Consider the following 24,752-nt stretch of genomic DNA (forward strand, 5'->3'; position numbering starts at 1 on the left):
ACCGTGATCTACACGCTGCAGTGGACACGCCTTCTCTCCCCTGCTGTGTTCCGGTGAGCTTCGGACAAGGATGACCTCTCGCGATTGCCTCTCCTGCATGGAGCCAAGCGAACTCTCCGATGGCCACGAATCATGCGTCTTTTGCCTGGGTCGCGCCCACGCAGAGGCGGCGCTTGGGGGGTCGGACTGCCCCCACTGCGGAGATATGAGCCTTCGGACTCTGAGGCTCCATGTTGCCATCGTCCAAGGTGATGAACTCGCCCACATAGCTCTGCCGTGCTCTTCCTCTGCAGCCTCTTTTGAGCCAAGGGAGTAAAGTGCCCACGCGCTCCTCACCCCCCTGGTGCAGGTTCGCTTCCAGTGCGCTTCATGACCGCTGATCTCCGTCCCTCCCCCGGCTCGCGAGATATGATGTCTTTCAGTGCCATGGAGGATACTGAGAATGAAGATGATGCCATTTCGGTGGCAGCGTCTGCGAGGGAGGAGTGGTCCAACAGCTCGCTGGATTACACTGCACCCCACGGCAGCGACGCGGGGGACCTCCATCATAGTGATGTCGAGCTCCTAAGCATCCTGACCAAGGCGGTTGATGAGCTCGGTTTTGAGTGGGTGCCTCCTGCCGAGCCGGCCAGAAGCCGTCTGGATGAGTGGTACCTCCAGTCGGACCGCGGCCGAAAGGACACCCCGCGGAGGCCCGGACCCTTTTTCCCGGAGGTGCACGACGAAATAGCTAAGTCATGGAATGCGCCGCTCACCAGTCGAGAGCACAATCCGAGATCCTCCCTCCTGTCATCTGTGGACGGCGCTGATCCGAGTGGGGTACGTTAAACTTCCCCCCGTGGAGGAAGCCGTTGCTTCCCACCTCTGTCCTGCAGCCGCGGCGAACTGGAGAGTGAGAAACAACACGTCTCTCCCCTCTAAACCTTGCCGCGCCACCGCAAACTTCACTGGCAAGGCTTTTTCCGCGGCAGGCCAGGCAGCTTCAGCACTGCACGTCATGGCGATACTCCAGGTGTATCAGGCCAAACTTCTCAAGTCTCTGGATGAGGGTGGCCCGGACCCAGAAGTCTTCAAAGAGCTCCAACGCACCACAGATCTGGCCCTCAGAGCGACGAAAGTTACAGCTCGCGCGATTGGCCACAACATGGGGAATCTTGTAGTGCTGGATCATCACCTGTGGCTTACCCTGACTGAGTTGAAAGACTCAGAGAAGACGGCCCTTCTGGATGCACCCGTGAATCCATCAGGTCTCTTTGGAGCGGCGGTGGAGACGTTCACGGAGCGCTTCGTTGAAGCGCAGAAACAGTCTAAGGCCATTAGCCACTTCCTGCCAAAACACGCTGGCACGAACCCTCCTGCGCGTTCCCGCTCCTCAGCACAGCGCGCGGGAAGACCGCACGCCTCTTCTGCTGCTGTTCGGCGTGAACATGAGCCGGCAGTGAGGCCAAGACAGCCGTGGCCGAAGCGCCGTCAGGGCTCCAAGAGACAGAGGCGGTAGGCCACCGGCTCCGGAATCAAAGCTGCGTTCCTGATGCGGTCTCTCGGAGGAGGAATGCTGCACCCAGCGCCGAAGACGAGCCACTGAAGAAGTCTGCTCACTCCGCTGTGTGTGTTCACCACGCCTCCCTGCCTATTGCGGGCGGCAAGAACGATTGTCATGTTTGTGTTTTGACTGTTCCACTATGCAGTGCAATAAAGTTTTTAAAAAATACAAAACCTCAATATCAGGGCAATTTTCCTCCTCTCACTCACCTCTCCCCCATCACTCACTCTCACACTCGTGTGGTATTAAACTCCCCGCCCCCCAACGGCGAGTTATCCGTCACGGTGTGCAGCCCGCCTCGCCCGCTGTCACAGTTCACAGAAGTGTGGCAGACGCTGCCAGGGGTATCAGAGTGGGTTATGAAATCAATAAAGAATGGCTACACGCTTCAGTTCTTCTGCAGACTGCCCCGTTTCAACAGTGTGTTAATGTCCACTGTACGGGAGCAGAATGCCTCAGTTCTGCGAGAGGAAATATACAATCTTCTCGCAAAACGCGCTGTAGAGACAGTGCCCCTTGCAGATCGCGAGAGCGGCTTCTACGGTCGTTATTTTCTGGTGCCAAAGAAAGACGGCGGACTCCACCCAATCTTGGATTTGAGACCGCTGAATTGCGCGCTTTCGAAGCGCTCGTTCAAAATGATTACACTAAAGCAAATCCTCTCACACATCAGACCGGGAGATTGGTTTATCTCCGTGGATTTAAAGGATGCTTATCGCGCTGCTCAGCGACAAGCTCAGACTTCTCGCTCATATTCAGAGCTTAGGGCTGACTGTTAATATGCAAAAGAGCATGCTGGTACCAAGCCAGAGCATCTCCTTTTTAGGAGTGGAGCTGAATTCAATCAATATACGAGCACGTCTGTCGGAGGAGCGCACACAAAAACTGATCAGTTCTCTCGCAGTCTTCAAGCTAGGACACTCTCCCCCGCTGAAATGCCTTCAGAGGACGCTCGGCCAGATGGCTGCCGCCTCAACAATGTGCAAATTAGGACTCCTACATATGCGACCGCTTCAGTTCTGGCTGAAAAGTCGCGTGCCACAGAGCGCATGGCGCGCGGGCACCTTGCGCGTACGAGTAACGCGCGACTGCTTGAAAGCGCTGACCCCATGGTGCGATATGACACTGTATCGCCGGGGTGCTCCTGTTGGCCAAGTGATCAGGAGAAAGACTGTTACGACAGATGCATCGAGCACGGGTTGGGGAGCCGTATGCGACGGCAGACCAGCCTTCGGAACGTGGTCAGAAACGGAGAAGTTGTGGCACATAAACTGTCTGGAGCTCCGTGCTGTACACCTAGCACTCGAGTGCTTTCTCCCGGACATTCTCCACCGTCACATTCTCATCAGGACGGACAACATGACAGTGGTAACGTTTATAAATCACCAAGGGGGTGTGAACTTGCGGCCGCTGCTGCGGCTGGCGAGAGACCTTCTTCTGTGGGCAGATCAACACCTCCTCTCCATCCGGGCAGTACATGTCCCTGGACGCCTGAATCACGGCGCAGACTTACTGTCGAGGGGCGGGGTGATCCACAGAGAGTGGAGATTACACCCTTTGACAGTCAATATGATTTGGAGTGTATTTGGCAGGGCGGAGGTGGATCTCTTCGCATCAGCGGAGAACACTCACTTCCCGCTGTTTTATTCACTGACATGGTCTCCCCTAGGAGTGGATGCACTAGCTCACAGCTGGCCGAAAGTACGCAAGTATGCCTTTCCTCCAGTGAAACTTCTGCCTCGCGTGCTTTGCAACATCAGAGAGGAAAGGAAATCTGTTCTTTTAGTGGTACCGAAATGACCCAACCAGCCGTGGTTCCCAGAACTAGTGGAGATGCTGGTAGGCCCCCCGTGGACTGTCCCACTGAAGAGAGACCTCCTCTCTCAAGCACAAGGAAAGATATGGTACCCAAATCCAGAGTCATGGAGCCTTCATGTCTGGCCGCTCAACGGGGCTTGCCAGTAACAGAGGCACTTCCTCAGCGCGTGTTGAACACTATCTCTGAGGCTAGGGCTCCTTCCACGAGGCGTCTTTACGCACATAAATGGAGAGTTTTCACAAATTGGTGCGTATCGCGGGGCGAAGACCCATATAACTGCCCAATACCAATAATTCTTGCCTTCCTTCAAGAGCGATTTGATAGTGGTCGTATGCCATCCACATTGAAAATGTATGTGGCCGCTATAACAGCCTTTCACACATGTCGATAATCGCCCAATCGGTAGAAATTACCTGATCATACGATCATACGAAAGGAGCAAGAAGGCTGAACCCTCCTCGCCCTTCCACCCTACCCACTTGGGAATTGAAGCCTAGAAAAGGTTATGAGCCTAAAGTGCTTTTGACTCCATTTAAAGCGCAGGTCACAACACTATCTGCTTTCCACCCCGAAACACCGGCCAGGGCGGAGCCGCTTAATACACTCTTGCTGTGCCCTGTACGATGCACACTTATATCGAGCGCTCTAGACAGTTCAGACTCTCGGAGCAGCTATTTGTATGCTTTGGAGGACGCACAAAAGGCCTGCCTGTGTCCAAGCAAAGGCTGTCACACTGGATCGTCGACGCAATTACTTTGACTTATAGCTCTAAAGGTGTGGATGTGATGGTGCCGGCGCCATTTCATATTCTCTGTTTTACCAGCGTTAACTCTGCCCCTGGTGTGACGCGGCATGGTCTAGTTGCCGCGCCCCCCCTTGACTTTTACATGGTTTCGACTAGGTCCTGTAGACCTGAGCTGTGTTTAACAAGAGTGCCAATATCATTGGCGCTCTCATTACGGTTCCGTATGTGAAACTTGACATACATAGTCGAGCCAGGCTCCATAGCTGTGACACGGCGGGATTTTATATGTTCCCATAGCAATGTAGAGTGACCGAATCGAAAGGGAACGCTCTCGGTTACTCACGTAACCTCGGTTCCCTGAGATGAGGGAACGAGACATTGCTCTTATTGCCGTGTCACCTAGCTGAGGATCTTAGAATGCCAAGTTGCTTTAGTCAAGATTCTGAATGGATGACGTACAAGCGCTGCTTTATATAGAATGGGAGCCCCTCATATTTCGCGCATTTGAACGCCATTGGCCAGTTTCACTGGCGTGATTCAATAAGGCTTCAGTAGTATTTGGAGGAAAGGGTAATTCCCATAGCAATGCCTCGTTCCCTCATCTCAGGGAACCGAGATTACGTGAGTAACCGAGAGCGTCTTCTAATTCCTGCCTGAATAGGAAATTTACGGATGAAACCAACGCACACAAATAAAAACACTGTGTGAGTGACATATCTCCACATGTGAAGGAGGGAACATGTTTGAGACACTCTGCTGGTGCATTCGCTTACTCACTGCCAAGCTATGAATATTTCATTTAACCCCGAGTGAGAAAGAAAGAGATTGAGAGAGATGAGAAGTTATGAGAGGAGTCACAAGTATTGTAAACAGTTACATAATTAGGCAATAAGACCAATGGCAGATGGGAAACCTGTTAAAATACAGTCATTTTTGCAATTCAATTTGGTGCCACTAATGGAGCAGAAATTACCCACTTAAGCCAGAGAAGTTGTCATTTTCTCCATGAAGAAATAGATTTTTAATGATTCTGTATAATCCTTTCAAAACAGACTTCGGAGATTATTAATCAACATATGCTTTATTTGAAACCACAAGACAGCGTAATCTCAACTTCATTAAAAAGAAACAAAATCACATTTAGTAGCCAAATGCCAGATGAAGAAGTCCTGAGAGTTGATTTGAATCGAGTTGAATTGACCGTGATGATTATTATAGTCACAAAAGATTTTATTTTAGATAAAAGCTGTTTTTATTGAACTTTTTATTAATCAAAGACTAAAAAAAGAAAATAGAAGCAGCACAACTGTTTTCAACATTGATAAGAAATATTTCTGGAGCTGCAAATAAGCATATAAGAATTATTTCTAAAGGATCACGAGATACTCGAATAATGGATTCTGAAAATGCTGATATGTCATGACAGCAATACATGTTTAAAATCTTATTATTAAAGTCGTAAACCATTATTTTGAATTATATTATTTCAGAATACAGTTACAGTTGTTACTGTATTTTTGATCCAATAAATACGGCCTTGGTGAGTGTACTTCTGAAACTATGACTATAATAATTTTATATTGTACTGTAATTTTTCATTTCAATTGAATCATTACAGTGTTATTATAGTTCACTCCCTCATAAATAACATGAAGTTTATTTGCCTTTTGCACTGATTTTAAAGTACTTTATTAAAAAATGGTTGTAAATTCCTATGAAGAAAAGAAATGGGAATAAAAAGGTGGGCAGTTCCCATTTTATCCTATAATGTCTAAGTTCGGCTATATTGTGAATAAAATCACAGCTAAAGGCCCGTTAGAAGCCTTACAGTTCAGTCATTACTACCGACTAAAACTTGTCTAAAAACAAAAACCTGTGCATGTAAACGTACATTGTATTGAACAATCAGCACCCAGGACTGTAACTATGTGTATTACAAAACGTAGTAGAAGGAAAAAAAACAAGTGAGGAGAGAAACCAAAGAAAAAAGGAAAACTGATCTGTATTCATCCCTCAAACCCACTCTCATCCCCTCACAACTCCTCACATCCAGTTCACTTCTTCGCTGCCATCAATGCTCTTTCCTCTTTCAACACACACAGTTATGTAAGCATTGTAATCCCTCTTTTGCTTCATCTGAACATTCATGATCTACAAATCATTGTGATGATCTTCCTCAACTGCTGTCTCTCTTTCATCAATCACTCTACATCTCTACCGTTCAATCTACACTCTCTCTTTTCTTGTCCAGGAAGATTCTACTGCGAATGACAAATTCATTTCAACTCTTTTCTTTTCCATCTTTACCCCCGTGTTTTAGTGCACATTTTACCGTAGCATAAAATCTCAGTCGTGATGCATTCCTTCTATCTAATGATCTCGTTTGGAATCTGATCTTTGCCTCGCATTCCTCTTCCCACCGTGTCTCTCTGCGGTATGTTCCTGGTCAGCAAAATGTCAGGCAGATCCTGCAGTCCCTCAGAGAGAGCCAAGCTGTTAATGAGGAGTGTGAGCCAGAGACACACAGCACCAGTCCACCATCTGATCTGGGTTCAGTTCATCTGAAATACAAAGAGGAGAGAAGAACAGAAAGAGAAGAGAAGAGAAGAGACTGGGAGATACTGTAGTAAGAGAGGAAACAGCATGTCTGGACAAGAAATGATCGAGAAACAAGGAACACAGAAAAGAACATGGACATTAGGAGGAGCTTGTAGATAAAGCCAATATAAATGGAAAACTAACTGGCTAACTGGAATAAAACACATTGGAAATCTCATTAAACTGAAACCGTCTGACTCACAAATCAGTACTAATGCACAGTGGTGGACTGAAAGAATTCTTTACACATACAGCAAAATGTGTGACAAAACAACATAGTTCTTCATAGTGATTCAAATTTAGATTCAATATTTATATTTTTTTCCTTAAAAAGAGTTCACTCAAATGAAAATTTGCTGAAAATGTACTCACCCTCAGGTCATCCAAGATGTAGATGAGTTTGTTTCTTTATCGGAACAGATTTGGAGAAATTATATCACTTGCTCACTGCAGTGAATGGGTGCCATCAGAATGAGAGTTGAGAGTAACAAACATTACTGCCATAATTAGCCAGGGAAAACACATTTTGTGGGACATTGGAGCAGCAGATGCCCCCAAACACATGAATAACTCTGAACCTCTTAGTAATTGAAAATAATTCCTTTGTATAACCAACTAGAAATTCTTCAGTTTTCAATTTTGTCTCAGTACTCAAGAGTCGGTTAATGGATATTCAAACGCAAATTTTGGATTTGCTGATAGCACAGTAGACTCATGTGTTTTTTTAAATTTTATTTATCTAAACAGAGCAATTATTGCACAGAGTTGACAAAAATAATTAAAAATTGAATAAAATATCATAATAAAGTCATTAAAGGTTTTTACTGCATTTAAACATTGCAGGAACAAGGATGGAACATTCTGATAAAATCTTGCAGCATTTAATCTCAGCTGAAATCAAAAGCACTGTTTGCACAGGCAATTGTTTCTCAGGATGATGACTGTAACATATTTGCATACCTCCTTTGAGATCGAACTTTGAATTTGGCAGCAGGTTAGTTTTATGTATCAAAAGTGTCAAAACAGCAACCTTTTAAATTAGCTGTGGCCAAAAAAAGATTCAAAAATTGTTTTTAAATGACATTTGCATCTGCATCTGTTTCAAAGTGTTCACTACAGCACTTGCACCATAGCTGGATTAATTATGGGAGCATTGCAATCAGTGGCCTGACTGGGCTGGACAGAATGACACTGACTCAAACAATGGCTCAGGTTTGGAGGCGAAACTACCAAGTTGGCCAAACAATAGATGAAATTAAGTTTTCATCCACTATTTATGGGATTTCATTCAATAACACTCATGGCACAGAAATTGCTCCCATAATTAAATTACAAACAAGCAGCTGTAATTTCTGTTACACAAGCATGTAAACTGTACCATCCAAATAGGGCTAAAGACTATTAGAACAGGTTTAAGGTTGTAAAGAGTTGCAAATTATGACAGTGAATGACAGGTTTAAGCATTTATGAAATAGGGCTGTGAAGTGGTACCCCCAAAAAAAAAAAAAAAAGAGTACTAACTGTATTATTGCATGACTACAAAAACCTTCAGAAATGAAGTTCTGAAAATGTACATAACATTCAAGTATTCACACTCTACACATGCTGGTTACGTAAAAAGGGGAAAAGGACAGGGCACAAGATTCCTGGCGTGACAATGAAAGGATAAGGAAAAAAAAAAAAAAGAGGAACAATGAAAGAGAAAGAGGAATCTGAAACAGGTGGCAGAGCAGCCCACTGAGACACTGCTGGACAGGAAACAGAATGAAAGAGACCGAGAGAGAGAGAGAGGATGCATTTTTAAAATGACACATGAAATGGAGTGCAACGACACACATTCTGTGCTGAACAGCCTCACACAGCAAACACAGTCCTACGACAACCTGCCAGACAAATACAACCGAATATTCAGAGCCTCAAAGAGACCGAAACGCAGACTGACACTTCAGTTGTTACAGAACACATAACTGTATGTTCACTCACAAATGCATTGAAATGGATGTCTTTCAATACTACACATAACTGTAAATTGCTGCTTACAAGCCATTTTACCTCTGTAATGTGCAACACACACTACTGTTCAAAGGTTTGAGGTTTCATTTTTTTTTTAAGAAATTTAGATTTTCATTCTTCAAGGACACATTTAAGACATTTATTATGTTACACAAGATTTAATATGTAAAATAATAACTTCTTTTAAACTTTCTATTCATCATAATCCTGAACAATACATATTGCAGTTTCCTCAAAAATATTTAGCAGAACAAATGTTTTCAACATTGATAAAAAAATTTAAAAATTTGTTTTTAGAATGATTTGTTACTGAAGGATCATGAATAAATTATATTAAATTAGGAAACAGTTATTGTAAAATTGTAATATTTCACAATATTAGCGTTTAATATTTTGCACAATATCTTTAATCAAATGAATGCAACTTTAGTGAACTTATGAAATCTTACCACCCTCAAACTTTTTAACAGTAGTGTATTTCCAAATGAAACAGGATATTCATCATCAAGAGCAGGACTGTAAAGTGAGCAATACATACTTGAATGAATGAATAAATAAATAAATAAATGAATAGCTATTTGGCTATTAGCAAACGTTATTCAACAGCACACATGTGATGTCAATAGAAAAGGAAAGCTGTCTCCAATGAAGAGCAAGTTCATGGATTAAAAAGTTTTTTTTTTGGAATAATATACACCATGTAAACTTTACTGTGAAACAAAAATACGATTAATTTTTGAATGAAAAATAACATTTAGTTAAAAAAAAGGGGGTAGGACTGCACTTATATCCACTTGGAACTGATTGGCCATCAAAGTGGGTGTAGCATACCAGAATTCATTCATCCATTGTATATTTTTAAAGGATGACGATGGATGATTAATAGGGAGGAATTTGAAAATAAGATGGATTCAAAATTAAATAAGTTAGTAGATAGGGACAAGTTAATACATTTTGATGAAAGATTACAAAGGCAAAAGTTTTCTTTGGAATAACGTGCTGGATTGCACACAATAAGACCATCATGTTAAAAGAAAGTAAATAGCACAGGAAGAGGAAAAAAATAAAACATTTTCTTAATTAGATCCTACAGTCAGTTGCAATAAACTCCATAGGTTCCATAAAAATGTTTTAAAGTGTTAATCAAACTCTTTAAATTCTGTGTTTATGGCTTAAAATTGAAGCCTTTAAAAAATAAGACAGGAAAAGAGTGATCTGGAGAAGCGCACAAGAATCTGTCTCCTTTTTCCCCCTCCAATTTCACACACAAACACACGTCTCAAGTCAAATAGGGCTGCATAGTTAGGACAGATCTGTGAGTATAAATGTCTCACAGTGGCTATTGTGTGGGCAGGAAGCGGCATCAGGAGCATTTCCAAACGCACACGGCCAGACTTCCCCCAAAGAACATGTACAGCAGGTTCCTGACTTCATGGCTCACCTCGAACCCAAACCCCTCACCGATCACCACATGCCACGAACTGCCAAACTTCTTATCCATGGACTCCTTGATCATCTTGGCAGCACTCTGAAAATAGAGTGAACCAGCGAGAAAGAGAGCGAGATGAAAGCATGTAGGCTACTGGAGCAGTCCAGATGGCCAGACTGTGAGCGTGTGAAGCGTCCTGACTCAGTACTAGACGGAAACACAGAGCCCAACCCCACCTGTGTGTCCACATTTATCTGAAAGCCTGCACTTCACAACAAAAGCACACACTCACACACACACACTCAAACCTGACTGACCTCATTGTTGGAGGCAAATTTCTCACAGGCTGTGACGCACAGCTCCATAGTCTCCACACGCATCTCCTCTGGCATATCTGTGTGCTGCAGATGAAACCAACACCACATATTCTAGTCACGCTCTTACAGGTGTAACGGGATTATTTTTATAAAGAAAGAAATTATAAAGAAAAACTGCCACTGAAATATCTGGAGTCAGTAAGACTTCTACTTTTTTATTCATCATAGATGCGATCATTTGAACAACAGTAAAAAAGACTTCTACGTGGTTACAAAAAAATCTATTATCAAATAAAAATATCAGAATCAGAATCAGAAGAGCTTTATTACCAAGTATGTTTACACACACAAAGAATTTGACTTAAATCAATACTGATTTACTAAAATGAGGGAACTAAATAGGTTGTGGGAACTAATTCTTAATGCGTGGCCACAATTTAACTAAAATTAGGGAATGAATTAATAAAACAACTGAACAAATTAAACAAATGTTGGATGAATATATATTTTTGTCCGCAATTTATGTGCAAGCTTCGGACTGCTTTTTAAACTTTTAAGATTATGAATCTTAAATAAAAAAGATCACAGATTCCACAAATATATATATATATATTTTTTAACAAAGATAATAATAAGAAATGTTTCTTGAGCAGCAAATCAGCATATCAGAATGATTTCTGAAGGATTATGTGACACTGAAGACTGGAGTAATGATGCTGAAAATTCACAGGAATAAATTACATTTTTAAAAACATTCAAATAGAAAACAATTATTTTAAACTGTGAAAATATTTTTGATCAAACAAATGCAGCCTTGGTTAGCATAAGAGACCTGAACTTTTGAACAGTTATGTAGCCTATAGAAAAGTTACTATAAATTATTAATAATTACAATAATGTAAAGAAAGATATATTAAACACTTTAAAATAAATACACAAACTATGTTGCGTTGACCAAGGCAGTGCAAAATATTAAGACCATCCATGCCAAATAAAGAAGCAGTGCAAATAGTATGCTTGAGAAAAAAAAGGGGGGTAAATAGATGTTTAAAATCTCATGTTTTGAAAAGGATGGAAAAGGGAGCAGTTGGAGTGATCTAATACAAACAAACACAGACACATCCATAACTGGTTATTTCTATCTAGGTCACAGCAGCAGTCGAGCTGCACCCACCCTGATGAGCGGAAAGCTTTGCAGTCTTTTGTAATCGGCATCCTCTTTTTTACCATCACCGGTTTCTGCCATCCTTTTCTTTACTAAAGAGAGACAGAAGGATTAGTCCTGTCTGATGAAAAGGAAAATCAGAACATTAGGTCAAAATTCTGACCCATTTTTAGCATTGGCAAGGAGAATGAAAAACACATTTGTTTGTCCATGAACAAAATTAAATGTGGGTTACTGTCCTCATCAAATATGTAAATGTCTCAAAATGAACATACGGGAAATGACTAGACTTGTCATAAATTTACAGATAATACATCTGGGTGATTCTTGAAAACCGGGACCCCAATAAGGAGTAAATAATAAATGTTTACGCTTTAAAGCCGTAGTGGAAAGGGGAAGAGTTTAATAACTATATAAAATGATTTCTGAAGGATCACGTGACACTGAAGCCTAGAGTAATGACTGCTAAAATTTCATCTTTGCCATCACAGGAATAAATGATGTTTTTAAATATACTGAAACACAAAAGAGTTATCTTAAATTGTAATAATATTTAACAATATCACCGTATTTTTGATTAAATAAATGCAGACTCGGGGAGCATAAGAGACTTCTTTCCAAAAACATTTTATTAAACTTTTATTTCACTTAATCAGAACGAAAAGACAATTTTTCTCATTTCTAACTGTAAGCATCTTAGCATTGCATTTACAATATTTGTATAAGATGTATATTTGTGTAAAATGTGTAAGTCTTAATGTTAGAGCCCATGTCGTGTACATTGTCAATTACTGTAAAAGCATTTCACAACATTCAACTAATATTCAATTAAAAGCATTCAGATTTATACAAAATAAACAATCTGTTGTTAAAAATTAATTGTGCAAAGGGCAACAGAACCAGAACCGAACCAGAATTCTACACACTTAAAAGACTCCCTACCAAAACAAATAAAAATTGTGGAAAAATACATATGTTTTCTGTCTTTAGCGCGTCCTTATATAAAATAAGTTGATAAACTGATAAATTAGTATGAAGATAAACAAATGTATCGAGTACGCGTTTGTTTTTAGCATCTCTGGGCTAATGTTAGCTTGCTAGCTCGACTCCATCACCCTTCGACTTAAAACGCTACGACTGATAAACAGCTGAAAGAAATGGAGAAATGTAAACATGTAAATCATTTAAAGCTCGGTAATATTGCATTTTTAACAGCACAGCTCAATTACATACCACTCTGTAGCGCTATGCACAGACACGTTCCTCTACTAGTGTTGTCATGGAGACACACCGGCCTTGGCAACCTCCGGCCCACGTGACCTGTTTATTTCCGCCTCCGTCCACATCTTTCTTTCTTTCTTTCTTTCTTTCTTTCTCCTTTGATACAATGACATCATGATACAAATGATGGGGGGGGGGGTTTCATGATACTTCTGGGCATTTCCAAAAATAGCCTACTTTACTTTTTTGTAAATGATGGTGCATGTATATCAGTAACAGTATGAAAAAAAGCCTGAAAGCGTGTTTTTGTGTTAAAATAAGGTCAGTTGGTGCACCACACAAATCTGCAAGTAAACCTTTGTTTTTAGATTATAATGGCATTAAAGCCTTTCGTTTCACTCCTGAATGGTCGGAGAAAGAGGGCAGAAAGGTAATCCCAGTGGGAATTATGACATTTTGGAGATTAAGGAAACTACTAGGCAATGTGGGCCACCCACCTCAGTGTGCGAGTGTGTGTCTCATCCTGGGACAAAGCATCTAAAAAGCTTATTGCATATTTAATGTGATCTAGAACAAAATTAATTCAACCAAAGTTCTGATCGTGATTGTTTAAAATGGCTTTGATTTTATATTTTTGATTTTTTTTGGTCCACGTGCAGATGTTATTGAGCGGGCTGCCATCAGCGCCCACACCGCCAACACAGATAACAGTATTTCATAATAGAGACTAGAGGTTAAAAGACCTCCTACACATCTTTCCCAAGCACCATTCACTTCTCCACAGGGTATGTTGGTTTGTCTGTTGTTTGTGAGTTTTTGGTGCTTTTTTCTGCACCTTCAAATACTTTGTTGGCACTTTTAAAGCTGTATACCCTTACCAAAAAGTAGTATACTTCAAGTTTATTTTATTAAGTATTCTTAAGTAAAGTTCAAGTATATTTTAAGTATACTTTATGTAGTAAGTATACAAATATCAGTGTACTAGTAGTAAACTTGTAAGTGTACTATTTCAATACTCCTTGGGACTAAATTGGCCCACTTTCTATTATATAAAAGTATACTTTTAAGTATACTTTAAGTGTAACAGTAGTAAACTTTAAGTACACAGCTAGTTTACAACAATATTTTTAGCTTGTACTGCGACTATACTAAAAGTGAACTTATATGAATACTGATAGTTTTCTAATTAAATACTTGTAGTAGCACATTACAACTGTACATTGTTACAGTATAACAATGAAAACACGGATTCTAGGAACACAAGTATAGCTCAAATATATTTAGAATTTTTCTAAGTAGGCTATAAGTCAAGTATACTTAAATGTCATTTTAAGTATATTTCTGAGAAGTATATAAAGCCCATTTCTGAGAAGTACATAAAAAGTAGACTAAATGTATACTTTCCAATTTTTTAGTTTAAACGAAGTATACTAATAGCACACTTGAATAAACTTCTTTTTCGTAAGGGTAAACCTCAAAGTAGCAAACAGAGTTGGAGTTTCTCCGCTAACATATTAGGATGATACTCAACTGCATGAACATGCCTTACTTTGCTTTCTTATCTGAATTTTCAGATAAGGAAAAGGCATTTTAACTGATCTCTAAATACGTTAAAGGGATAGTTTGACCAAAAATGAAAATTCCATCATTTACTCACCCTGTCCTTCTTCTGTTCAACATAAAAAGATACTTTGAAGAATATGGGTAACCAAACAGTTGATAGGCTCCACTGACTTCCATAGAATGGAAGAATAATTACTATGGAAGTCAATGGGGACCATTAACTCTGTGGTTACACACATTATTCAAAATGTATTATGCAAAAGAACGAAATGTAAACTGGTTTGGAACAACTTTTTTTGTGAGCTATCCCATTGCCTAATGACAGTTTCTTTACCTAATTTTGATGTAGCTTATCCTGCATTAGAAGAACAAAGGTGGAACACTTCAGAGAGAAGAGGAAAAAGGACAAGAAAAAAAAACCGCTTGGGTTCTACATTAGCGGAACCTCTAGACCTCCTTTCAAAAAAAAAAAAAACACATCCAGACTTATTGGTCCATCCATCTCGGGTACAGAGATGGGTTTAGTTAAAGCATGCTGAGATTGTTTTTAGACAGCAAAAATAAAAAGCAGACAGAGACAGAAGCACACATACTCAGAGAGCTGGGTCAGGTGAAATTGTTGGCTGGGGCACAGATGATGAAAGATCTACTACTCTCGGTCTAATCCACTCATACAATGGATAGAACAAACCGAAAAAGACAGAGAGAATTAGAAATGGCTAAATATCACAAACAGTGATACTAAATTAGGACATACTCATAGAAAAACATTATTTTTGGTCCAAGAGCAACTGTGCTGTTTTTCAGCAACTAAACATTTACATGCTCATTTTAGCATGAGCAAGCTGTTATAATCATACAAAAAAAAATTCTCCAGAATGAAATCCCATCTGAAATAGCTATTTGAACAAATACATGCACAAAATCTGGTTCTTGTCTGAAATCTGTTACCTACCTAAAATACACACACAATTACATTCAGATGATGTGTACAAGGATGAATGGAGCTAATAAACAGAAATAGTGCACAGCTTCTTGAGAAACATTTTACATTCTCTCACATCTTGGATTTTTACATCTCCTGCTTCAGTAAAACACAAATGAAACAAAAACAACACCTAGAGAGAGAGAGAGAGAAATGAACGAGAGCTCTGGTGTTCGGTGTGCTATATATTTTAATTCTCATTTTCTCATCTTAGATTTGAACACATTTGATCTCCATTTCAACACAGACAAAGACAGAATGCAAGAAATTAACATTACAGGATAGAAGAAGATATATAAAAAAAATGTAAATGAGTAAATCCTCAGTGTAGAAAAATGTTCAAGCAAAATGAGAGAACTTTAGATCCAACCTCCAAGTTATTTCTTCATTCAAAAACAAATATATTCCAGAAAAGGTAACAATCATTTGTAAATGATCTTTCTGAATACAATTTAAAGCTTGCTCATGTACATTAAGAGAATTGAACATCACAAAATGACCACTGAATGCAAACAAACAGGCATTGCACTAACAACAGCAAATACACTATACATCTGAAAGAAGATATATTTAGTGCTGAAACACTTTCAAAAACACAATTCCAAGCCATTATGATGATCTTGTGCCATTCAATGTGGCCATGGAATCTCAAACCACATGCTTATAAAACAACTGTTTACACCAAAATAAAACCACATCCATAATAATCTCAGTTCTGTCCATCAGTGTGTGTGTGTATATATATATATATATATATATATATATATATATACAGTATATATTTATAGTTTGAGTGAATGAGAAAGTTTTATACATTTTTGTCATTTTTATTATGTTTTAATATATATTTTATATAGTTTCTATATGTTTATATATAGTTTTTATTCATTTTTATTTCAATTATAGTTTTATATATATATATATTATGATTGCGCATTTGGAACAACATTCTTGTGTATGACAAGGCCACAAAGTAGGCATTTTCCAGCCTGCTGCATTTTACATATAAATAATAAATTGAGTATAATCCACATAAAGCATATCATATGTGCGGCGTAATTTACATAAGCTCCGAGATGCCTATTCAGTCACAGTTATGAAGAGAGATAGATAGACTGTGGAATGTACATTATAATGGTGAGTATTATACATTCATCATACGGAATGTTTGCTGCTTTTTTTTTTCTTTTAAAAATATTATTTTGTTGAGTAGATTTTTGTATAAATCTATATAGGCTATACATGCTAATTTCTCAGCATGAGAAGATATTTGTTTGTATGTAGAGATTTGCAGATTACGTTTAACACAGAAAACAGTTCTCAGAAAGCATGTTATTGTAGATGCCACATTGTAGAGGGTTTCAAAACCATGGCTTTAAATGTTAATAGTTATTCTATGAAATATTGCTGAAGTATTCATCTGGCCAAAATACCTTCTTCAACGGCTCACTTTTCGGTCTGTTCGTTCTAATTCGATGTGATTCTGATGTTGTTAAAGGGATTTTAATAGAGAAGAATTCAACCAGGACTGCTCTGAACAATAGGATTCAATCTGCTGGAGTGATCACCATAGAAACAGTGTGATTCAAAAACATCTAAAAAAAAAAAACTTGAACAGATCAAACATACAAAAAAGCCTAGTATAAAAAACGTCAGACTAAAAGCAAACAAAGAAGAATTCAACCAGGACTGGTCTGAATAATAGGATTCAATCTGCTGGAGTGATCACCATAGAAACCGTGTTATTCAAAAACATCTAAAAAAAAAAAACTTAAAAGCAAACAACTTCCCAGCTGTGTGAGTGTGTTTTTTCAAAACTAATTTCAATCAAATACACAACAAATCTGAATGAGTATGCAAATATTTGCTTTGAACTGTGGGAAAAAAAATTAATCCTTTTATCAAGCACTGAGCCTCAATATCCCACATCAAATGTTTACACTGATGTTTGCCACTCAGATGTTCAACAAGGTATAACTAGTAAATAAGATGTAAATAATGTAAACAGAGAGATACATTCCCACGCAAAACTCACCCCTATGATGCAAAAGTGTCGTGGTTTGTTGTCAGGGCATTGCTATGAGATTGCTAAGCTGTTCTGAATGTCTTAAGTATATTGCTAAGGTGGTTTGGACATTGCTAGTTGGAAAGGAGCCTGTGATACTGGATATGATATTCTGATCCCTAGATGTGGCTTGTCTAAGTAAAGGTGTGGTCACATTAATGTCAGTAAAATTTTGGCAAACTTTCACTGGCAAAAAAAGATCCATTGTAAATAGCATGAAGACCATCTCACACAGAAGTCACTTTCAAACCAATCAGCGTTCTTTTGGTCAACACAGAGAATCCACAAGACCAATTTGAGCCCGTTGCAAAATCTGCAAATCTTGCGGAAAAAAAAAATGGTCAAACAACGGTAAATGTAACCGCAACTTAAAGGAACAGTTCCCCTAAAATGTTTTATTCTGTCATCATTTACTCACCCACAAGTTGTTCCCAACCTATATGAGTTTCTTTCTTCCGTTGAGCACAAAAGAAGATATTTTAAAGAATGTCGGTAACCAAACAGTTGCTGGTAGCCATTGACTTCCATAGTACGGAAAAAAAAAATACTATGGAAGTCAATGGCTACTGTCAACTGTTTGGTTACACACATTTTTCGAAATATCTTCTATTGTGTTCAACAGAAAAAAGAAATTCATACAGGTTTGGAACAACACGAGGTTGAGTAAATCAGGGGTGTCCAAACTCGGTCCTGGAGGGCCGGTGTCCTGCAGAGTTTAGCTCCAACCCCAATTAAACACACCTGAACCAGTTAATCAAGCTCTTACTAGGCATACTAGAAACTTAAAGGCAGGTGTTAAAGGTGTTTAGGAGCTAAACTCTGCAGGACCCTGGCCCTCCAGGACCGAGTTTGGGCAGCCCTGGAGTAAATGATGACAGAACTTTCATTTTTAGCTGACTTGTCCCATTTTAACAACTGCCAAGTGAAAACCACAGGTTTGATTGCTTAGAAAAATAAGAGCACAGTTCTCCTCAACAAGCCACATGATTTGAGGTATCATTCTTGTTCGTAGCACAAACGATGTGGGATGAGTTATGCGCTATTTATTTAACACTTAGGGTTAGTGGTTTGTTCAAATCACTAACCCTGAACAGTAATGATAGTTAGGCATGTTTCAGCAAATACCACTAACAAAAAACTCTGCCTTAAAGAAATCAACATGACCATGGTGTGGTGTTTTGATCTCTGATGAATCTTTGCTATCTCTGAACACCCTGTCTTTGACTCTCTGACCCTTAAACGAGCCCTCAGTAGCCCATCACTGTCTGACAATGGTGCGATGCTCGCAATGATCGGCTGGTTGTTTGGTGACGCCTCCGAAAACCTCCACCTCACGGCTGGTCCATGGGACTACATTACCCAGCATCCCTGTGCTGCAGTGGGCAAGAGCAGAGAGCTCCATGTGTGAAAGCAGCCGGTCCCACATGTTAAACTCAGACAGCTCTCCCACCATAGCCCGCGACGCCTCGAAACGAAGACCGCCCACTGAGCTCTGCAGGAAACAGTAAATACATTGGAAAAAAATATTTTTCGAAATATTAAATAAAACAAAGATTGATGGTATTTTACAGGAAAATATTATTTCCATTTTTCTCGTTACTTGCTATTTCTTTGGAATTGTTTGAGAAATTTACTTCACAAATAATTATAAAGCCAGTGTAGTATTCAGATTGTGCAGGAAATTATATAGTTTTTGAAATGTTTAATAAAATCACATACAAAATTCTCATTATTCATTAAAATCAATGGGGGGATTCGATCAGATTTTTTAGTAAAACTCCACATTTTTTTTCCTATTATTTATTTATTTACTGCATTACCAGCCTTTACGATGATTATCCCAATTAAATAATTATGTGCTGCAACTCTGCTCTATACTTCAGAAACAATAAATACATAAACGTCTGGTATACAGTGTAGCTTATTATGCATGAAAGCTATTTAAATACTATTTTAAAGACAACACATAAGTAACATGACTTTGTAGTTGGAATTTCATTACATCCATATATTGACTTTCTCAGAAGCATAACTTTAAAACACTTTATTTTTTGTGTATATATATATCAGTGTTTGTGTAAAATGAATATTGTGCCACAAAAATGATTGTCCAAAACGGCATTTAAACTTCAAACAATGATAAAAACAACAAAACTTAATTTGACCATTTCTGAAATAGTGGAAACTTTTCACTTTAGCTCCAGTGAATCAAAAACATTTGCTTCTTAAAAATGTGATGCAGCATTTGTCCTAAAATGTCTTTCGATTCTGATATAAAAAATAAAAAAAACAGTGGTCCCAGAAAAAGCCAGTGATTTACAAAATGAAACATATAAGGAAAACCATGTTTCCAGAGAATTTTGTTTATCATAGTCAGTCCACAGCTTAAAAGCATAACCTCAGACTACATAAAAAATCATGGACCGGAGGATAACTTTAAGCTCTACTGGGTCTAATGAGAGGATAAGTACGCTGGAGTTTCACGAGAGAGGGATGAAGAGGGCAGGGAAAGGGAAAGGAAAGGATAAACAATAGGGTGTGTTTCGGATTTGGTTTGTGGTGACTTTTACATGCTGTGTGAATACCAAATGCTGCTCATCTTGACCTACCACCGTCTGGCAACCTGTTACAACAGCCAAAATCTGACGTACCTGTTCTTGGCCAAGTATGAGAGTTCCTCCCGGTCGGATGCTGTGACGGGTTGCCAGGTCACTTCCTTCAAGCTTTAGTTTGCCCCCTAAGTAGGCATGCCACGCTCCAGCTCTCCGGTTCCAGCTCACACACATATGCTGCCATCTGCCCACTGTTAAGTTCAGAGGTAACGGCGCCACCTACAGGATGGGGGATCAAAAAATATTCAAATTACAATCCAAAGACTGATCCTGTGATCCATGTGCTTGGATAAGACCAGCCTGCACTTTAGAAAGAAAGCCTGGCAGATTATCTTACTGTCCACTATTACAACTAGAACACGAGCAGAACAATTCAATCACTTTAGCAGACAGTAACAGCAGTCAGAGGTCAAACTAAGCATCTGTTCATCTTTTGCTAAAAACATCCCTTAAAAATCCAAATAGAATGTATCCTAAAAATTCACTTTTCCTTTTAAAGACTGATCACACCATGGACTATAACTATAATATCTATAGAGGTTTATTAATCATTCTAATTATATGAGAATAGGAAAGTCCACACCACAGAGGACGATTTTTGAACGATGAATGATAAAAACATTGACAGCCATTCAGAATACACCCAATTTTACAGTGCTCAAATTTTAAGCAACATACAACTTACTGGCAGCGTTAATGCTAACATTACCGTCCGCTGGTGTGGATGCTTATTGTTCTTGGGCCTTTAAGCTCAATATTATGGGTCTAATTCCAATGTGCTGCTTTACCATTTTTTTTTCTATGTACGAATCAAGCTTGTTAATGGTTCACGCACATGAATTCCTTTGCCAAATGCAGACAGTACACCATAATCAAATAAAGAGTTTCCAGTATAGAGATTCAACAGTGCCACAACACTGCATCTATAGCTCGACCAGTTCAGTATGACTGCAAAACCAAGGACTCCTATAAGCTATTCAATTCACTGAATCAACAACAAACAGTGCAACCAATGTAGTCCGTATCTTGAGTGAATGACTCTTATGAGCCCATTCTTTGTAGTGCAAATAAAACAAAAAGGAACAGCACAGCCAGTGCAGTCCAGCACTCAAACAAATAGTCTCTTATGAGCCGGTTCTTTTTAATGTATCTAACACAAACAGCACAACCAGTATTGTCCAATTCCTGAAGAAATCATGAGTCAGTTCTTTTTAGTGTATAAAAAACATTCACAATCAGTGACAGAGACCGATTCCTGAACGAATGACTCTTATGAGCCGATTCTTTTTAGTGAATCAGACACATGCAGCACATCGCTGAAGTGCAATTCTTGAACGAATAGTTCCAATTAATCAGTTCTTTTAGTATCAAACACTTAAAACTTAAGACTTAAGAATTAAGATACACATGAAAGCAGTATTTTGTAATGATAAAACAAAACATTAAAATTATTGAATGTTATTATGTGAAATGTAACATTACTTTAATTAAAATATGTATTCATTACAACTATTAAGTGAATTGTTCAGATGAATCAGAATCATTCATGTCTTCTCAATTCCTGTCCCTGTCCGACACATTTGATTTTGTGATGCTCTACCTCATTATTAATGATGAGCTCAATGGGTCCATGAACCAACTGCTGAAGCACAAATTCGTGGCTCTGGTCAGAAACAGCATAAGAAGCTACTGTTCCCAAGATGCTCTTTGCAGGTTTGATCCACATGCAGGCAGTCAGAGTGTGGAGGGCTGGGATTTCCTGCTTTACAGTGGCATACATGGAAGTGCTGCGTACAGGGAACGAGAGTCTGTAACCCTCTGGAAACTTGTTCTCAGAGAGACCTGAGAGAATAATGTGAGAGACAGAAGGAAAGAGAAGCAGAGAGAGAATGAAAGAAAAAAAATGGATGAATTAAACCTAAGCACAGAGAAGACAACACTGGATAAGACTCAAAAAGCATGTTCCAGGTTCAATAAAAGTTAAGCTCTAAGGACAGCGTCTCTGACCTGCTGTCGATTACCACAGAAATCAGTTTGACTTATTGTAAAACCAAACAAAAATGTGATAAAAGTATTCCACAGGATTTACAGTGAAAATGCATAACTAAATTGATCTTCTAGTACCACTTCTAAAAGAATGATTTGACAACAGCTCATATAGTAAACATTTACAGAACAACAAGAATATAGGCTGCTTTTAAAGCATAGAGCTTAACTTGTTTTGAACTCTGAATTATTATAATTCATTTATATTACACATTCCTTTGTCCATCCACAGAATGAAAATTCTCTCATCGTTTACTTAGTCTCATGTTGTTTCAAAACTGTAAAGAAGGTATTTTGGAGAATGCTATGATCGAAACCACAATGGAGCCCACTGACTTCCATTGTATAGACCAAAGATAAATAAATAAAACACTGCAGCATACACTCGACACTCAAAATATCTTCTTTTATATTCTACAGGAGAAGAAAAAGAAAGTCATACAGTTTTGTAACAGAACAAAATGACAAATTAAATGTAAAACATGTGCATGAGTAAACACTGACACAATTGTCGTTTTTGGTTGAACTATATCCCTTTAAGAAGCTTTTGGTAAAATAGGTGTTTTTAATCAATATTTCTTCCAGCCGTAAACCTGACCTCTACCTCACCTTTCTCCAGGCTCCTTATCCGCTGGTGTACAGTGTCCAGTCCGTAGTCAATATGCTCTTGATATTTCTGTGTCTCTTTCTGCAGCGCTTTCCTCTCTTCCTCCAGCAGTTTTATCTTTCTCTTCAGTTCTCCTTCCAGATCCTCCATTCGTCTCTGTGCAGCTGCCATTGGCATACGAGCAGCACCTGCTGCTTTCTGTGAGCTTGTGTCTGTGTGATTGAATGCTGGTGATGCCATTTCAGACTGTAAACAAGACAGTGATCATGATTTAACTTTAATGTAAAGTAGCCTAAATATTTTATGACTATTTGATGTTCTTGTCCTGTGCATAGTGACATAACAACCACACAAATGAATGGTTTATAGGCTATAGATCAACATCAGGCTGAATATCATCATTTACTCACCCTCAAGTTGTTCCTGTATTCTTTTTTTCCTCTGCTAAACACAAAAGAAGAAGCTTTGAAAAATATAGAGTTTCTGGTCTCAATTGACTTCCATAGTATTTTTTCCATACTACGGAAGTCAATTGGAACCAGCAATGTTTGGTTTCAAAATAATTATCTTCTTTTGTGTTTAGACAAAGAAAGAAATTCATGCAGATTTGGAACAACTTGAGGGTGAGTAAACAATGACAGAATTAGCAATTTTGGGTAAACTATACCTTTAAGGAGACCCATTATAAAAAGCATCACAACACAGTAGCCCACTTCCCCAGTTGCATGCAATAACAAATTCTATTTTATTCTATTCTGGGAAAACCTCAGTCATATGTACCAGCTAGCTTGCAGACCTGTCATTCACAGCTGCAGGAGTCCATAATATGCTTTCAGTGGAGTGTTATATTTCTCATCTCTCTCCTGCTGTCACACATGCTGTAGGCTAGTCACTGATCGGAGAATCGTGGTTTACACCCTGAAATATAACTACTGTTTACCATTTCATTTTCTTTTTATGTAAAATATAGGTTCTCGTTATGCTCTATTTACCTTCAAGTACTACGTCTAGATTTACATTAGACTGCTAGATTTGGGTTAGATGGAGGTTAATCAGATGCTCTAGAGGTGGTCCTGATGATGGAGATGTAATTTGTTCCTTCTATCGCCTCATAACCATAAAAACTGTGCACGTAGGCTATATTTCCATGGAAACCCAATCAGGGAGGCGCATCTAGAGCACAGCGATAAATCACGGCAGAGGCGCGCGATCGTACGTGAGCTGAAACACAAACGATCTGCTCACAGGTGAGATGAAGTTTACGAGCATACTGCAGCACATTTACCGACGTGCTCCTATCAACACACTGATCGTGTGTATCAACAGGTCAGACAGCATCTAACATTTAGCACCAGCTTTATTTTATAAACAAGTATTTATTTTATAATCATGTAAAAAAAGTTTATTCAAAGTGCTTTTTTTTAAACAATTTTTTTTTACATTTCTGAATTTAAATTAATTTTGATTTTTTTTTTTTTGATATATAATTTTTAAAACAGCTGTACAGCGATGGAGAAAAAAGACAAAAACGTCTCATTAAATGGTTTGGTCTTTAAAAATGTAAAAAAAAAACAAGGAATTTTTTTTATCTATATATAACGTAACAAACATGCAGGGAGCCATTTTGTTGTCATGTGACTTTCATATTATATTTTTACAAGAAATGTTTACAAATTTACATATTTAGACGTTTTTATAAAAAGGCAAGAATAAGAACAAAGAGCAACCGTAGGAAAATCTTATTCATAATTTTAAAAATGACATTTATTATAACTTCACAAATACTTCAAAAAATTTTAAGTTAATTTTTATTATATATATATATATATATATATATATAGGCTATATATGTATGTGTGTGTTTGTGTGTGTGTGTGTGTGAAACCAACATGATTGCAAACATTTTTGATAGATTTCCCAATTTTATCATTATATAAATTGTATCAAGGTCCTGCGCCTTCCTTACCTCCAGTTTCTCAATGCGGTCTTTCATTTGAGTTATGGCATGCACCAGGTCCTCCATC

The 24,752-nt window shown here is 38.8% G+C and overlaps 2 protein-coding genes across 3 annotated transcripts in view; both read right to left on the reverse strand.

Annotated features, from left to right (window-relative positions):
* Positions 1–9,117: 9,117 nt before the first annotated feature.
* On the reverse strand, positions 9,118–12,932 carry dnal4a (dynein, axonemal, light chain 4a). Of its 2 annotated transcripts, none has more exons than XM_016452346.1 (4): positions 12,863–12,932; positions 11,639–11,721; positions 10,465–10,548; positions 9,118–10,246 (listed from the first exon to the last, which is right to left on the reverse strand). In XM_016452346.1, the coding sequence occupies exons 2-4, from the start codon at positions 11,708–11,710 to the stop codon at positions 10,082–10,084; spliced, it is 321 nt and encodes a 106-aa protein (XP_016307832.1). In that variant the 5' UTR covers positions 11,711–11,721; positions 12,863–12,932; the 3' UTR covers positions 9,118–10,081. The 2 variants fall into 2 exon arrangements, with proteins under 2 accessions (XP_016307832.1, XP_016307833.1); XM_016452347.1 differs by lacking the exon at positions 12,863–12,932 and adding an exon at positions 12,689–12,756.
* A 5,394-nt stretch (positions 12,933–18,326) lies between these two features.
* The window catches only part of LOC107662366 (neuronal pentraxin-2-like), a 7,233-nt gene continuing 807 nt past the window's right edge, over positions 18,327–24,752 (reverse strand). The window contains exons 1-5 of the mRNA XM_016452348.1: positions 24,695–24,752; positions 22,731–22,974; positions 21,676–21,917; positions 20,115–20,294; positions 18,327–18,955 (exon numbers count right to left, since the gene is read on the reverse strand). The exon at positions 24,695–24,752 is cut by the window's right edge and continues 807 nt beyond it. Of these exons, the coding sequence (XP_016307834.1) occupies positions 18,722–18,955; positions 20,115–20,294; positions 21,676–21,917; positions 22,731–22,974; positions 24,695–24,752 (958 nt within the window). The 3' untranslated portion in view covers positions 18,327–18,721. The remainder of the gene's footprint in view (positions 18,956–20,114; positions 20,295–21,675; positions 21,918–22,730; positions 22,975–24,694) is intronic.

The sequence above is a fragment of the Sinocyclocheilus anshuiensis genome, unplaced genomic scaffold, assembly GCF_001515605.1.
Source record: "Sinocyclocheilus anshuiensis isolate Anshui unplaced genomic scaffold, SAMN03320099.WGS_v1.1 scaffold11, whole genome shotgun sequence".
NCBI lineage: Eukaryota > Metazoa > Chordata > Actinopteri > Cypriniformes > Cyprinidae > Sinocyclocheilus > Sinocyclocheilus anshuiensis.